We start from the raw sequence: 16,007 nt of genomic DNA, 5'->3' as shown, positions 1-16,007 counted from the left end.
CATCTCTTGATCACTGTCTATGAAAACACCTTTTATGTATCCAAGCAGAAATGTCTTAGGTTCCATAGGGATTTGTGTTCCTAACGATTCTGATATTATTTCCAAGGAAAAACACACCCCTGTATTTGGGGACAGTTCCAGAAAATGTGGCTGTAATCTGCTTTTACTTCTCCACATGCCCAGCAATTATCCCTTCCTAACTTGTATATTAAATGCAACTTACCTTCTTTTCAGAACCATTTTTTGTCCCCAAGAGGCTGTCGGCGACTCCATGCAGCTCTGGCATCTGTGTCTACCATGTGGTTGATTTTCTCCAACCTTATCTTTCTCGGAGGGAATCATGTTGGCAGAATCTACTGGAACAGGATCTTCATAGAAGGCAAGCTATAGCAATCTGATTTTTAAAATTATTATTATTATTATTATTATTATTATTATTATTATTCATGCCTTCCCTCGAATTTGATTCAGCATTGCAAAACACATGAGCAGCTTTCTCAGACGCCATTCCCTGTGTCTTGCACTACATGCTTTTTGTTCAGCTAGTCCTCCTTGTCCTTGACATCATCTCAGCAGTAGTCATTGTAGCATTTCCCCAGGGCTTGTTGGCTTTCAGCCTGAACCTTTGTTATTTATTTTTATTTCAGGCACTTTTTAGAAGCATTTCCTGCTGGTACTTGGCGTGTCCTTTAGCACAATGGACCAGTACAAAAAATAATAATATAAAATCCCTAAAAGTGGACAACAAGCATTAAAACCAAAGTTGGATAAACTAAGCAGCAGCATTAAAAAAAATATTGGGTTGCATCCAACTAAGTTCTACTCTGCATGCAGAAAGTCCTATGTTCAACCTGTGACATCTCCAGGTAGGGTTCGGTGCCACTGCCAGTCAATGCCAGTAATACTGAATTAGATGGACCCAATGGTCTGGCTCAGTATAAGGCAGCTTCCAGTGTTCCTATGTAAAAGCATATAGAGATGAAAGAGGAAGTGGGAGAGAGTGTCGCACTTCCTGCTTCCTCTTTCAGCTCGCTGTGTTTTTCGAGGGAGAAAAAGGTACCCAGCCTTGCTGCCTTGTAATGAAGGGGGCAGTGAGTGTGTATGGGGTGGCTCAGAGATTCTGTCGGTGCCAGGAGTTCTCAAACGTGCCGTTACACCAGTAGGCATCACAGTTGGACCAGCTCTCATGTATTTTCATTTCACACAACATTTTGCACCTTTGTTGTACTTTTATTGTAGCATGAACTTTCATAGGCAGGGGACTATGTCACCAGATGCAGAGAATGTCTAGGATGCCCGAAATGTTTCCTCTCCTCATCGAAGGCACTCGCTGCATCTGTATGCATCATACAGACTTTTTAGGTGCCTCAGCAATAATTGTTTTTCTGTACTGCCCCCATTGTGCAGTAAATAGGATATGAAATATCACTTTTAAGCAATTTGCTGGTCAGACCCATAGTACTGAAAAGTGAATAACTCAATTTCAAAACTGCTCAGGGCAATGGTACTACATCTTCCTTGTTGAGAAGTAAGAGACATTAAATTACAGAGTGTTAAAAATAATCTTTCTATGACTCTCTCTTTCCTCTGTTCCATTTATGTGAGAGGAAGAAGAACTTTGTAAATAATAGTTTGTGAGAAGGCAGTCTACCACCGACAATTCTTTATTGTGCGGTTCCTTCCCTCATTCACAGCCACCTAATTACCCATTGCTTCAACTAGCAAGGAATCACCACTAGCATCAGGAAAAACTCTGTACTTTCCCATCCCAGAAACACAGAGCAGCACCATAGTGCTGTGGACACTGTTCTTTGCTGTTTGTCTTCCACATTATATAGGGTTGCCATACATGGGCTTTCATACGTCCCAGACATTTAAGCAATTTCTGCCTGGACGCTGTTTACGAGGGCTGAATACCGTCTATGTCCAGGAAATTCCCAACGTGTGGCAACCCTGACATTAAAGGCCAAGCAGCTCTATAAATAGAGAGCAGGGAGCATTGGGATTGCAGCACACTATGCTGTAATTCTGAGTTAAAATGTGTGAGCATCCGTTTGCTACTCCTCGGCTGGCCTCTTATAGTGCAGGTCCAGATCTGAACTTTTCACAGTTCTCCCATTTGTGCATTTGCACATGTATATTATATAAAACACATTAAACAATACAGTTGCATGATTGAACACACTAGGATAGCTTTGGGACCATATCATGTTTTTAGAGAGATACGTAACTTTGTGTTATATCATGCTCAAGTAGAAATGTTATTGCAAGTAGAAACCACGTGCCTCAATATCTGAAAATTGTCATTGTGTTTTAGTCCACAAATGATGTGAATTTGGTGTTTTTGTGAAAAGTGTAAGATCCTTCCTGATCGTGGTTGAAATATGTAAAATTGCATCTTTGAACCCGGCAGAAGAAAGGTGACTTTTCTCTTGGATGGGAACTTCTTTGTTTTGTCTTCAAATGTTCTGCCTTGCCATTTGCAAGAGTAGCTTAAATCTGAAGTACAGCAGAATGGACATTTTATGTTTTGTTTCTATATAATCAGGCCCATCTTTATGAATTAGGTGCTGGCTGCATTGTTACAGATTATGTACAAAGCAGATCAGACATGAACCAACACCGTATCAACAGCAGTCTTCAGCTGGACATCCAATGTCATCGGGAGGCAAATGACATAGCTAGCCTGAGCAGGGTGGTACAGGCAGGGTGGCACTGTTCATACAGCATGTTGAGCTCCCTATGCCTTGTCCTCCCCTCGCAGTGACCGGCAGCAATTCAGGGCATTGGGAAGCCAAGAGAGCAACACCACTCTCTGCGCCAACCTCTGCTAGGTACATAGCCCAGTTGAAAGAATCAATGTTATTTGGACATCCCAGATAAGGGTTTATGGAACCATCACCATCACTCTTCTTGAGAAGCGTTTCAGCTACATCAAAACTTCCTTGAGTCCCCTCCAATGTCTTCTGACGTGTACCAACCACAACCCTCTCGGCTCAGAAATTTCACTGTGAGCAAAATGCAGGGCAAATGTAGCTTGTAAACTCGGCAATAATAATTCTCATTATAGCAAAAGCTGGCTTGGTCACAGGAATGGTTGGATCCTATATCCAGAATTGCTGAGTTCACACATTACAGTAGTCTGAAAGGGTCTTGTCCTTCAGCTGTCAGGATCCTTTACATGTGTGAATGAAGAACTGGGTGAACAGGCTCATAGTATGAAGGTCTGTTCTTGTTTCAGCCACCTGGCACGTAGCCAAATATAACCTGGTATTTGTTCTGTCTGTTTGCATAGAGCTGAAAAACCAGTCATTGTCATAGGGAAGGTAAAACAGCATTTTAAAAAGAAGAAGATGTACACACTATTTTTAGAGGCAAGAGACGAAAGCATGATTTTCTCCCAGATTACCCGATTGTCTTGACTGCTCAGGGTTCTGTTGAATCAAATGACTTTGGGCAGGCATTGTATTTAATAATGAACTGGAACATTGCAATTTTAAACCAAAGAAAGCTACTTGGACTTGTAAGTGTACAACTTAATCTACTCTCACAGGCCCTGGACCTGCGATCAGATTAGGGTGGCCCTGTTCTCTTCTTTGCAGAGGACTGTCCTCTGTTTGAAGGGCTGTCAGATGATCATCCTCTGTTAGGAGGGTCCAAGAACAGTTTAAAGATAAAAGAGCCATCTAATGGGAAAACAAGGTCCTTGAAGTTGCCCATCAGTAGCAGCATGTGGGTAGCAGGCGGAGCAGGCCCACAAGCCCCCTTGTCCCAGTTGTCCCCTTGTGGGGCAACAACTGCATTTCTAATAATTGCAGTAATTATTTCTGAACTTACATCTGTACATGTAGGGTTGTATTCCAGTTCTATGCAACTGGACGTCCGCATGTGAAACAGGACCCCTCTTTCCTCTCCTCCCCCATGTGCCCCCCATATTTGTTCCAGAGAGTCCTCCAGACCTGTGGGGAAGAGGAGGGGGAAGTTCAGTTGTACAAGCAGAGGTCCCCTGTGGGAGCAGGACAACAGAGCTGGATACAACACATAAATTGGTATACGCAACTGCTATGCAAATCTGTGCCCTCTTTGGCCCACATTTTTGGTAATGCGCATAAGTTGCCACCTTAGGTCAGAGTGATTGCAAATGCTTGTAGTTTCTGGGTACCCCAAAACTACCGTATGATCTCTAAATTTTCTTCATTCTTTATTTTACGTGAGCTCATAGTATTCAGTGTGCCTCTTTACTTTTTGTAGAGGACTTTGGCATCCTGGCCTGCAGCATTCTGCTTGATATTGCAAGGTGAAACATAACATAAGAGAGAAGCATAGTTGTTGAGAAGTAACTGTATATAAAATATTGAGTATGGACTCAAGAAACATTAAATGAGCAATAGTTAGCTTGGAGTAGTGAGCTGACGTGCCTCAGGAAATTTAATAATTGAGATGCCAGGCCTGTTGCTCTGTTCTGCTGAGATATTAATGTTCTTTTCCTATTTTGTTATATGGGCTGTTGTGGTTTGTTTTCTGATAAATGATTGTCAGCTGCCTTAAGGACCTGCTTGAGCCAAAAGACAAATTACGGATTGAAAAAGGAAATAACGACGCAAGGCAATAAACACTTATTTCCCTGCATACACATGTTACTTAGCTCCCTACTTCCAATAATTTATTGGTTGGTGTTTTTATTTTACACAAATTAAAAACAGAGTGCTGATCCGAAAGAGTTCACCATTGGGATTGTGCTTTGCGTGTTGTCCTATTTTACACAGCAGGCTTTTCACTAATCAGCTCTTTGGTGTAGTGGTTAAGAGCAGTGGACTCGTAATCTGGTGAACCGCGATCTTCTTTGGGTGCTCTAGTACAGGCTCCAGACTGTAATGTTCCTCTGATGCTAAGTGGAACGATTTCAGCCTTTTTGTATGCAAGACTCCATACAGATATAGGTGGAGAAACTCACACCAAAATCTGCTGGTGAATTTTTATGAGGACTTCTTAAAATCATTCCCAACATCATCACCGTTGCAAACTGATGTGGAAATGTGGGGGACTGCATTTAACTGAGAGAAACCAACACTGAGAGATTTCTCCATCCATGCCTTATAGTTATGAGATTTCCCCGTCCATACATGCAACCCAGCTATTGGGTCAGAGTGGAGAAAAAATATGCATGGCAAGGCCTCTACTCCATTCACCAGCTCTCCTGAACTACAAAAATTGTTGAAAGGTTAATCTTCCACCTGGAGGTGTGCAATTTCCAGCTACCCCAGTCACCACCAAGCAAGCTTTATTTATTTAAAACATTTTTATGCTGTGGCCATCCACAGTGTCTTATTGTCAAACACAGACACTTGGGATAAGGTGTATCCAGCATGCAGGACATTTTATTCCCTTCCCATTCATCTCTGTGTGCAATTCCCCCATGCAGTTGGGATCCAGACATGGTAGCCTCTTGCCATGGGCTTTGATTCCTGGATGAGTAGGTGCGATGATGCTCGGGCAAAGAGGAGCAATACTATGTGCAGCCCAATTATGCTTGTACTGTTTAAAAGGATGCTCTTGCTGTTTGTATTGCCACATATTCTGGACCGTATAGTTAAAGCTATGGTTTTCCCAGTAGTGATGTATGGAAGTGAGAGCTGGACCATAAAGAAGGCTGATCACCGAAGAATTGACGCTTTTGAATTATGGTGCTGGAGGAGACTCTTGAGAGTCCCATGGACTGCAAGAAGATCAAACCTATCCATTCTTAAGGAAATCAGCCCTGAGTGCTCACTGGAAGGACAGATTGTGAAGCTGAAGCTCCAATACTTTGGCCACCTCATGAGAAGAGAAGACTCCCTGGAAAAGACCCTGATGTTGGGAAAGACTGAGGGCACAAGGAGAAGGGGATGACAGAGGACGAGATGGTTGGACAGTGTTCTCAAAGCTACCAACATGAGTTTGACCAAACTCAGTGGAAGACAGGAGTGCCTGGCGTACTCTGGTCCATGGGGTCACGAAGAGTTGGACACGACTAAACAATAACAACATATTCTGGACGTACCTGTGAACAACAAGGATATGTTATATTAGTTGCTCCTGCTAGAATTTGGATTTTTGAGCTGGTTCCCTGGGCTCCAACCCTTTGCTCACTTTTCTTCCCCCCATCACTTCCCCCAAGAGACAGAAGGAAAGCACATGTGCACACAATTCCCTTTCCCAATGTATCTGGATAAAAGTTGGATCCAGCAGAATTAGGGCTTGTCTACACTTCCACTTGTCCCATGTCTAGAAAGCGCAGGTCTGAGCGGTTTTCTGTTTGTCCCATGGCTTTCCCTGAGAAAACTCGCTCTTTGGCACTGAATCAGAACAAACATCAATCCGTGGAAAATCCAACAGACTTTTGCTGTGGTTCAGCAGCAAAGGTTGGGTTTCCCCAGGGGCGGGGAGTGGTGGGACAAGTGGAAGCCTGGAAGAGCCCTTAATCCGAACCTTGGAAAGCACCATAGAGCTGAAAGATAAAGCGGGAAAGAGTGTCACTCTTCTATCTTCCTCCTTCTGCTCCATGGGGTTGAGGAATGGGGTTACTGGTTTGTTCTTGTTTCTGCTATGCATTTTGTGTTTTTATCTTGTATTTTTATGCTGCGAACTGCCCTGAGATCTACAGATGAAGGGTAGTATACACATAATGTGCTCTTAAGTGGAGAGAAAGATAATTGCTCTCCCCACCTCATGACCAAGGGAGCAATGGGGGGGGGCACAGAGGCTTTGTGAGCACCCAGGAAAGACCTCAAGGGCACCATTGTGGTGACGAAGGCAGCAGAATAATATTAAACTGACTCCTGATGTCTTCCCCTACACTCCAGCCTAATCCCCATCGCCTTAAATATTTTATTAGACTAAGGCTGAAACTTGTTTAAAATGTAGCAATTTCTTTGCAAAGTCTGTCTTCCACATATTTGCACAAAAAAATCATTTGCAAAAAGTGTTTTTGTCTTATTGTAAATTACATATCTTTGGTATTTTTTTTTTAAAGAAAAACACACATTCCTTAACTGTAAGCATCATTATTCTTGAAGCTAGACTTTGACGGAAATTCTACATATATTTACTTTTGTTACTTATCGCCTTTTCCCAGCTGCAGTAAAGAACAGTGATTATCCTTCCGGTAGGAAACTCTGCTCTCGTGGGGAGCAGAAGAATGTGGGTACGTTAACCCACTGGGTGTGCAGAAATCACGCATTTTTAAAAAATCATTTTGAAAGACATTCTAAATGTGAAAAATGGCTCCCCCCCCCAAAAAAAAAATACTGGTTTCTGTTTCTTCTGAAGATGAAAATGGCTCCCATTCTAGTATTTATACAGAAAGCATTATTATTGTGGAGAATAAGGTTGATGAAGGGACATAGTGCAGAGTGCAACTCTTTCCAGTTGGATTCTTTCCAGAGGTAAAAGTTTCACTACTAATCTTAATGCTACACTTTTTGGGGAGTAGCAGTCTTTAGTCATTCCCTTCTCCCAGTACCTGCAGTGTGGGGCAGTGGCCAACTAGAGAGTAAGAGTGACACTTCAACTGGAAATGGAGTTTAAAGTGGCCATGACCTTTATTGGTTACAACAGAGACACAGGCTTTCAAAATTTTACTAATATCTATAAGACCTAGTCTTCAGTGTCTGCCCCAGCAATAGAACTAGTTTGTCCAGCCTCCATGTCCCCCCCACCCACTGGTACCTATTTTTTAAAAAGCACGGGCTAATTCAGTTTCAACTCTCAATCAGCCATGAAGATTGAGTAGATCACTCTAAGGCTTGTCATAGTGAAAGTGACTCTGTCTTGGGTTGGCCCTGCCGTTAGGCAGAATGTGGCAGCTGCCTCAGGGGACAGATAAAGCGGAAACAATTTGTCTGTTATGAAAGTTATGGTTTTGTTTTCTTTTCTTTTAAAAAGAAGACTGCTTGAGGGCACCAGTTGGCTTTGGCTTTTGAAAATTACCAGGATGCAACTGCTCAAAGAACGCTCCTCATTTTGGGGGGCAGGGGGGAATCTAAGCAGGAAGCGCTCGAAATATGAATGCAAGCTACTGTGTTCAGGCCTAGCTGTCAACAGCCTGAAAAACAGGTTCCCGTGTGGTTTATGACTGCTGCCCCCTCACATGAGGATTAATGGCCCCTGATGCACATCTATTCCATTTTAAGTTCCTTAATTTGAAAGAGTAATTCTCTCTGCAAAGGCAGAGGGAAATTCAGCTGGGATGCTATGAAGAGTGCAAAGTTCAAAACAGATCTGATTGCACACAGTGTGTCGAGCTAAAATAAATATCCCTCACCTGCATGAAGCAAGAATTAAAATGGTGGGGTGGGGGAAGGGAATTTATAAATCAGACTGTACAAATTAAAGTCTCCTGGGCAGCAGCAGGCAAGCTACATGGCTGGCTGAGATAGCCAGCGTAGGCAAACTGACCTTGGGTAGCATTACCAAGCTAATCCACACAAGGGGATGAAAGATTTGCAAACAATGTCTCTAGTGAGAGAGATTATTCACAAATAGGATTTTCCTTAACACTACGAGTGAGGTTTCTTCAAATCACGCAAGAATAAAGCAAGTGTAATTCGAGGCACGATCAATGGGACAGATTCTTAAGCGGTGTTATGGCAGCTCAATCTGCTTGTTTATTTAGGCTTTTAATCCAAGACATCCTTAAAGGTTAAAAGTGAGGTGCCTGCATTGTTTAAAACAATTTTGTAAAATGTTAACCATCTTGGAAATGAACTTACCCAAGAAAATACAGCACTGGTCTCCTTTAACAAGAAAAGAAGTTTGCGTCACTTCTGGAGGGTAGTAAAGGCAGTTTTATACATTGTGTTCAGCCTGTAGCTTCATCAATATGTCCATCTGCAGATGGCAGTCTTCCTTTTGAAATAGTCCTCTGTGTGATCAGCTGTTTAAACCACTTCCAGCTGAAGGACAAAGAACCAGGGTGCGGGAAACTGCCCATCCATTGGAGCAGCCACGGGTCACAATTTTCCCTACTATATTGAGTACATTTCTGTCTAAAGTATCTTAAGTATTTCTCTCTGTGTGTATGCATGTAAACTAGCATATACAAATTTTATGCAAATATATGTCCTTTTTTGGGACTGATGCATTTTCTCTTTGCAATGCATTATATAGCAGCTGTGTTTTGCAGTCAGCCTCTGCTGACTTCAACCATGTTGGTCTGGCTGAAATCAACACAGATTGGCTTTCCCCACCCAATTGCAAAAAAGAAAGAAAGAAAGAAAGGTCAAGCCATTTCCATTGTCTCCCGAGACAGACAGATGCCAGCCAAAAGCAAAAATTGCCACTGGGTTGTGGGATAGCTCCCATTAATAGAACTAGGCCGACAAAATCTACAACTTTAGCCCAATCTAACTTTTATCAGCTTCAGATAGGTAGCCGTGTTGGTCTGCCATAGTAAAAAAAAATAATTTAAAAAAATTCTTCCAGTAGCACCTTAAAGACCAACTAAGTTAGTTCTTGGTATGAGCTTTCGTGTGCATGCTATTTCGTGTGTGATATTTGTTTTTCAAATACGCCTTAATGATATGCAAACACGTTACCTTACTCTATACTTAATACTAAGATAGCAAAGCTGGAGAAAGTATGTACCGGTAAGTGGCTGTCCTTGGATCTGTGAGCTTAGTAAGTGAGAACAAATGAGAGAAGAAGGAGGAAGGGAGGGGGAGCCTTCAAACATCACAGAGAAGACAACCGCTTGACTTCACTGTAGTGGCAGCTGCCCCCTGCAGCACCAGAGACCACTTGGGAGACGACAGGTCTGAACATCCTGGCGTGTCTCTCCTGACATGCATTGTAATATGGCATATCAGAGACTGGAAACTAATTGTACCGGAGAGGGAAATGTGGAAAGAGGTTTGCTTCTTTAATGTCATGAAATGAATGCGCAATTCATATGAGCTCTGTCTTGTTCGTGTTGGGCGAGGTTTGGGATTTTTTAGTGGAAAACTCCATAGCTGCATAAACCGTGTTGAGGTTGCTTTTGCTATTAGTGCGCTGTCTTTTTTATTTTTTACTGGTTCCCCAAGACTTTCAAAATTCTCAAAATTCAAAATATGCCTACTGGTGATCCCTGTTGAAACCAACTTCTGTGGTGCGGAAAGGAAACACAAGACCAGAAAACACAGTGGATTTAAAGAGCTACAGTTTGGGTTTAATTCCAGGCCAATGTGATTGGTAATGTTTTATCGCAGCCGACAGGTATCTCCTATGCAAAACATAGTTAGCACCCCATGTTCAAAGAAGAGGAGTGACTAGGCATGTGCCACTTTTATTTGCTTTAAAAGCACTGTATTCAGAAACACACATTATCTTTCCAACGTTGCATCATTCTTGATGATTGCTTTACTGAGTGTCAAAAAAATGAAGGGATTCAGAAGCAATCAACAAAGATAATGAATGTTTAGAAAAGAAATAGCATATGAGGAACGCTCAGCGGTAGCCTGCTCAAATCTTGCGCTGTGATAACAAAAGGGAAATGTCAGGGGTAGCCTAAGACATATTCTGTGTGGGGCAAAGGGCCAGATGGTGAGGAGGATAATAATGATGAGTTACTGGATTGTTATCCCACCCTTGCTTCCGAAGGAGACCAGGGCAGCAAACAAGACAATAATAACACTATTGAAGTAGCTCCTTGAGGGGAATGGGGGTCTCCTAATGTCAGCACCCTTAAATAACAGTTCTCAGGATTCTTTGAAGGAAGCCATTTTTGTTTAATATGGAATGATACTGCTTTAACTGTAGACTACAGATGGGAACTTACTGCAGGGGAAGAATGTGTGCAGTAAAAAGGTAAAGGACCCCTGACAGTTAAGTCCAGTCACGTACGACTCTGGGGTTGCGGCGCTCATCTCGTTTTACTGGCCGAGGGAGCCGTCGTTTGTCCGCAGACAGTTTTCCCGGGTCATGTGGCCAGCATGACTAAGCCACTTCTGGCGAAACCAGAGCAGCGCATCGAAACGCCGTTTACCGTCCCACCGGAGTGGTACCTATTTATCTACTTGCACTTTGATGTGCTTTCGAACTGCTAGGTTGGCAGGAGCTGGGACCGAGCAATGAGAGCTCACCCGTCGCAGGGATTCGAACCTCTGACCTTCCGATCGGCATGCCCTAGGCTCAATGGTTTAGACCACGGCGCCAGAAGAATGTGTGCAGTAGCATACAGTTATTCCTGCGTGGTCTTTCCTCTTCCAGGAGATGTATTTTGTTGCACCAAAATAGCTTCTTAACTGCAAACCACTGTTTCCTTGACTCTGTTTCATTCAGAAAAGAATAGAAATCACACCGGCACTCAATAATTATTGCTTTATTCTCACCAGACAATAATGCATTCAAATGAAGCCAGGAGTTTATTTAGATGCAGGAAGAGTGAGATGCAATTTCTGGCATAGTTGAGAAAATATATTTACTGAGGAGGTGGGCTTCCGGTAGAGTAAGATGTGATCATGCCTTTCCCCACCTCAGCTCAGGCCCTGCATCCTGCCTTAGCAAGAAAAAAACCACACACTTTAGGATGAAGTTTTATTGCTTTGGACATAACATCTCTGCTTCTCTAAATTTCCATAAAAATGAAGCTGTAGAGTCGCGTCTGTTGACTCTGTCGGAAAGGTTTTTAATTCTCATCCTTCTTTTCCTTGCTGATAGGCCAAATGAAAATACAGGGTCTTCAGCTTTATCATCAAGTTTGTTGTCTGACTGATAAGGTAAAGCTAAAGGAATAAGAAATGGAAATACACAGGCGTTGGTGCGGTCAGGATTCTGGGAAGAGATATGGGAAATAGTTTTGACTAATGCATGTGTAGTCAATGAATGCTTTACATTCACCTCCACTTTGTGAAGGTTGGCTCTTGAACAAGTTTGATGCATATGTTTTGGGTTTGGGTTAATTTTACAAGCCTGTTTCAAGGTTGACCTGTTCCAGCCTTTTCACATACTTGTTTAAAAATCATATCTACAGTATATACTGTTATAATTGTCCTATTCTGCTAGTCTGAGCAGGTATTGTGAATGTTCCTGATCAGGGAATCTAGACAGCCATGCCTATTTACTGTACAGGATACTCCATTCCACCCCACCTCATTCTCTATCCCTCACCCCCCTCCGACAAATATTGAAGTTCCACCAAGCATACTGATACACTCACCTTGTGAAAGGATGTTGCCATTTTGGTTTCATAAGCGTCCACACGGTGAATGAATTCACGATTAGTACTTAAAAAGGTAAAGGGACCCCTGACAGGATAGTAACAAAAGTTATCTGTTAGTCTTTCTTCTGACAGAATCAGTTTGGGCCATTATGAGTGACCAGCTCGAGGGGGAAATAAATGTTGGCCTTATGTGCATGGGGAAATGTGCATTCACGCAAGGGCATTTTACGTATTTTCCTGAGGAGCGCCCCTGTACACCTGAGTTTAAAAAGCCACATGAGATACACTTAGGAAAGTTGTTTGGGTAATGCTTGTTTCAGTGTCTCTTTCTAATTTGAGAATAGAGGTGCCTCATAGGAAGCTATTTGTTGAAATAATAATAATAATAATTTCATACATATTAGCCGCTTCTGTACAAAAAATGAAACTCGAAGCAACTTACAAAAAATTAACGTTGAAAACAAGTATAAAAAACATCCTAAAATACACAAATGAGAGAGAGAAGGTGGGATACAACTCTACCCTACTCTGCTAAAATTAAGGTCCAAAGGCCTGGGTGAAAAATAATGTTTTTTTCTGGTGCCTAAAAACAGCTAGTACTGGGGACAGCATTCCATAAACAGGGGGCCACCACTGAAAAAGGCTTGTTTCATGTCACTACAAGAGAAGTTATTTACATGAAAACAATTTCCATAATCAACCTTTACAAAGCATTGGATTCTAAAATAACATAATCAGACCTATGAACAGGGAGTTTGGTTTTAATATAGGCTTTCATTAAAATGGGAAGCAAGACAGGAAAGAGGAGCTTCACACTGTTTTCCCCCTCTCTCCTCAGTATTTCAACTTCCTTGCTTTCTTTCTTTTTTTCTTTTTTGTGCAGCTTGCATTGTAGATACCAGCTCAGCGTGGAACAATCCATGCTCTGGTCATATTTAGCTGGAGATAGGTAACAAACAGATTTCTCCACTGTCTGCCCAAATATCAGGCCCAATTTCTGAGTTCTTGTCAACGTGACGTTGAGGTCTCCCAGGGCACCGTATCTAGGGAGCTTCCTTGAAGATCACCAGCAACATCTCTGTCAGTTCTTTTGAACAACTGTCTGTTTGGGGGTTTACTGAGAAGCAGAAAATCAATGTTAGCTTTGGCTCTTTTTCTTTTGGAAAAAGTGAAGACAGCTAGCAAATTCAAAACAACCTCAAAAGTAATTTCCTCTTGGCTATGTTGATGATCTTTGCCTTGCAGTTTTCTAAACCAGGGTTATGCAAAAAAAAAAAAAAAAAGTAAAAAAGATCAAGATCTACTGGTAGATCTCTGGGCGATTTGCAGTAGATAAGCAAACCCATAATTGTTTAGAAGCAGCATTTAAAAAAACCCCATTTTTTTCTAAATTAAGATAGACTGGGGGGAAATCAGGAGTAGATTTTTCTATAAAAGCACCAAGAGTTCAATTCTGATACTGAAAAATCCCTGGGCAGAGCGACCTCCCAGTTCCTTAGATGCCAGTTTGTATCCATGCCACTGTTTTCTATCTGTCTCTTGGGTTCTGGTAATAAACAGAGTAGATCCCTCAAGACTGAAATGTGTCCACTTCTTTCCTACTTCATTGAGCTGGTCTATTTGGGGGCACGCTGACCAGCTTCAAGCTGCCTGCCTTTTGACCTATAACCAGTCATGAGAAGGCTCTTCCTGCCACTGGCTCTGGCTTCAGCTACTATTAGTCCCTCTGCCTACCAGTCCCAATGGATACTCTAGTAACGAGAGGATATTGGGGAAGACACATAAGACTCACAGCTACACAGGGTTCAGATTAGGGTTGGGTGGCCATGCATCTTGCTTGACAGTGGACAGTAATCTATTTCTCGTATTTCAAGGCCTGTCCTGTGGAAGCAAGGTTTTCAACCCTAAGAAAGGAGAGAGAGCAGGGCTTTCGAAGTTGCCCATCAGCTTGCAGACTTAATATATAGAATAAGAGAACAAGGAGAACATACGTTTAGAGAAAATTGGAAAACGTTTGTTGAATATATGGGCGGAAATTGTGTACCCATGAAAACGTTGGCAGCATTAATTCAACAGTGTAAATAAGTTTTGATGGATGTAATAATGGAATACTGAATGGTTTAGTTTTTTTGTAAAATATGCAGGCATTTATGATATGCAAAATGAAGCATGGGAAGAGAAGAAGGGAAGTCATTGATATTTTAAGGATGTTTAAATGAGTATTCTAGATTGTAAAACAGAAAATTTAATAAAAAATTATACAAAAAGAAGTTGCTCCTCAGCAGTTAGTACCTTGATTAGCAGGTGGTGAGGTGGATTGGGTTTCTATTTAAATTATATAGTCCAATTAAAAAGCGATTATATTATTTTGTAATCTTGACTTTAGAGATATGCTAGATATGTGGAACGCTTGGCACTTATGAATAACACAAAGGGAAAACCCTCTTTGAATAATACTTCAGCTTCCTGGGATAATCTCCTCATGTATATTTATGGGAAAGGTCCATAGCTCAGGGGCAGAGCATCTGCTTTGCATGCAGAAGGTCCCAGGTTCAATACCTGGCAACTCCAGGTAGAGAACCCTGCCTGACACCTTGGAGACCCACTGCCAGTCAGTGTAGACAACACTGAGCCAGATAGACCAATGACTCTGTTTAAGTGTTTGTGTTATATTTGCATTTTCATATCAATTAGCATATGCGAATTTTACACAGATCTGTGCCCACTTTCATGATCTGTTTTGGCAGTGTGCAAGGGACCACGAGAGATTAGAGCAGGGGTTCCCAAACATGTGATTCACAGACCACCAGCGCTCCCCAAGCTGGTGGACCACAGCTTTTCTGTAAAAATGCAATTAAAGATAATGCAGCACCTAGCACAGCACATTACATTTGCTATGATGGGCTGAAAAATCACTGAGTGGTTTGCCAAGACCCTCAGCAGTTTTCAACCATGGAGGGTGGAGTTTGAGAACACTTGATTTCAAAAGTGATGGCGATCATGAAAGGAAATGTTGGCGCCTGAGGATGTCATTATCTCTGGAACCCAAATTTCCACCATCCTCTTTCTCTAGATTTCTGTCCTCCCAAGCCTAAAATTGATGCACAGCTACCTTCTCTTGCCCCCTAGACAGGGGTTGGAACTGAAATGGGGTGGGAGGGGGCACCTGAGAAGGTTGAAAGCTGAAATATTTTTCATCGTCTCTGTTTTTGCTTTGGATTTTGCATGGCCAGATTAAGATCCTAGGCCTGGATGGATTTCCGTTGCCCCGGACAGGGATTTAGTTCAGGGATTCAACTGTCTTATTGCAACCTGTGGCAGATGACATTTTGTGTCCATTCATGGGACGCGCGAGAGCTTGTTGCTTATTCTTCCCATGCTGTCCAGAGGAGATTAAAAGCTTGCCTCTTCTTGATGAGTCACTGTAAGATGAAGGGGGTTTTTTTGGTGCCGATTTTAACGTCCTTTGTAAATTAAAATCCGTAGGGAGGAACGGAGGCTTTGAAGTTTATTATGCCATTGGAAATCCCACCAGCTGAAGACCAGAACATTATGCCACACCACATCAGGAACATGTGTGTCAGTGCTTTGACTCACGACTAAGTAAACGTAGCCAGGCACTGCACATCTGGGTATACTTGAGCTCTGGTGGCTTATTGCTTTATTCATTGGTTTATTTTGCAGACATAAATATTCATGCAGCGCTGGCTGTTGTGAATTGGCACAGTGCTGTATTTAAGCACACAGCTGGTAGCCGTAGGCAACAGAGAGCAATAGGCTGCTAGGTGAGTGGACTAGCAGCGGAGGAGTGGAGCACTCTGTCCAGCAT

At 42.2% G+C, this 16,007-nt stretch overlaps 1 protein-coding gene across 4 annotated transcripts in view; it reads left to right on the top strand.

The window, feature by feature from the left end:
* The window catches only part of HHAT (hedgehog acyltransferase), a 179,623-nt gene that overhangs the window by 131,051 nt on the left and 32,565 nt on the right, over positions 1-16,007 (top strand). For 2 of the 4 annotated variants that reach the window (XM_083605328.1, XM_083605329.1), the window contains exon 11: positions 235-379. The exons of 1 other annotated variant lie outside the window; for it this stretch is intronic. In XM_083605328.1, the coding sequence (XP_083461454.1) occupies positions 235-379 (145 nt within the window). Of the gene's footprint in view, positions 1-234; positions 380-14,052; positions 14,342-16,007 lie in introns of those variants that run through there. One more of the 4 variants, XM_083605330.1, reaches the window with a different exon arrangement.

This window comes from Podarcis filfolensis (assembly GCF_964270895.1).
Source record: "Podarcis filfolensis genome assembly, chromosome: 3".
In the NCBI taxonomy this organism is placed as follows: domain Eukaryota; kingdom Metazoa; phylum Chordata; class Lepidosauria; order Squamata; family Lacertidae; genus Podarcis; species Podarcis filfolensis.
This window is presented reverse-complemented; position numbering and strand designations above follow the sequence as displayed.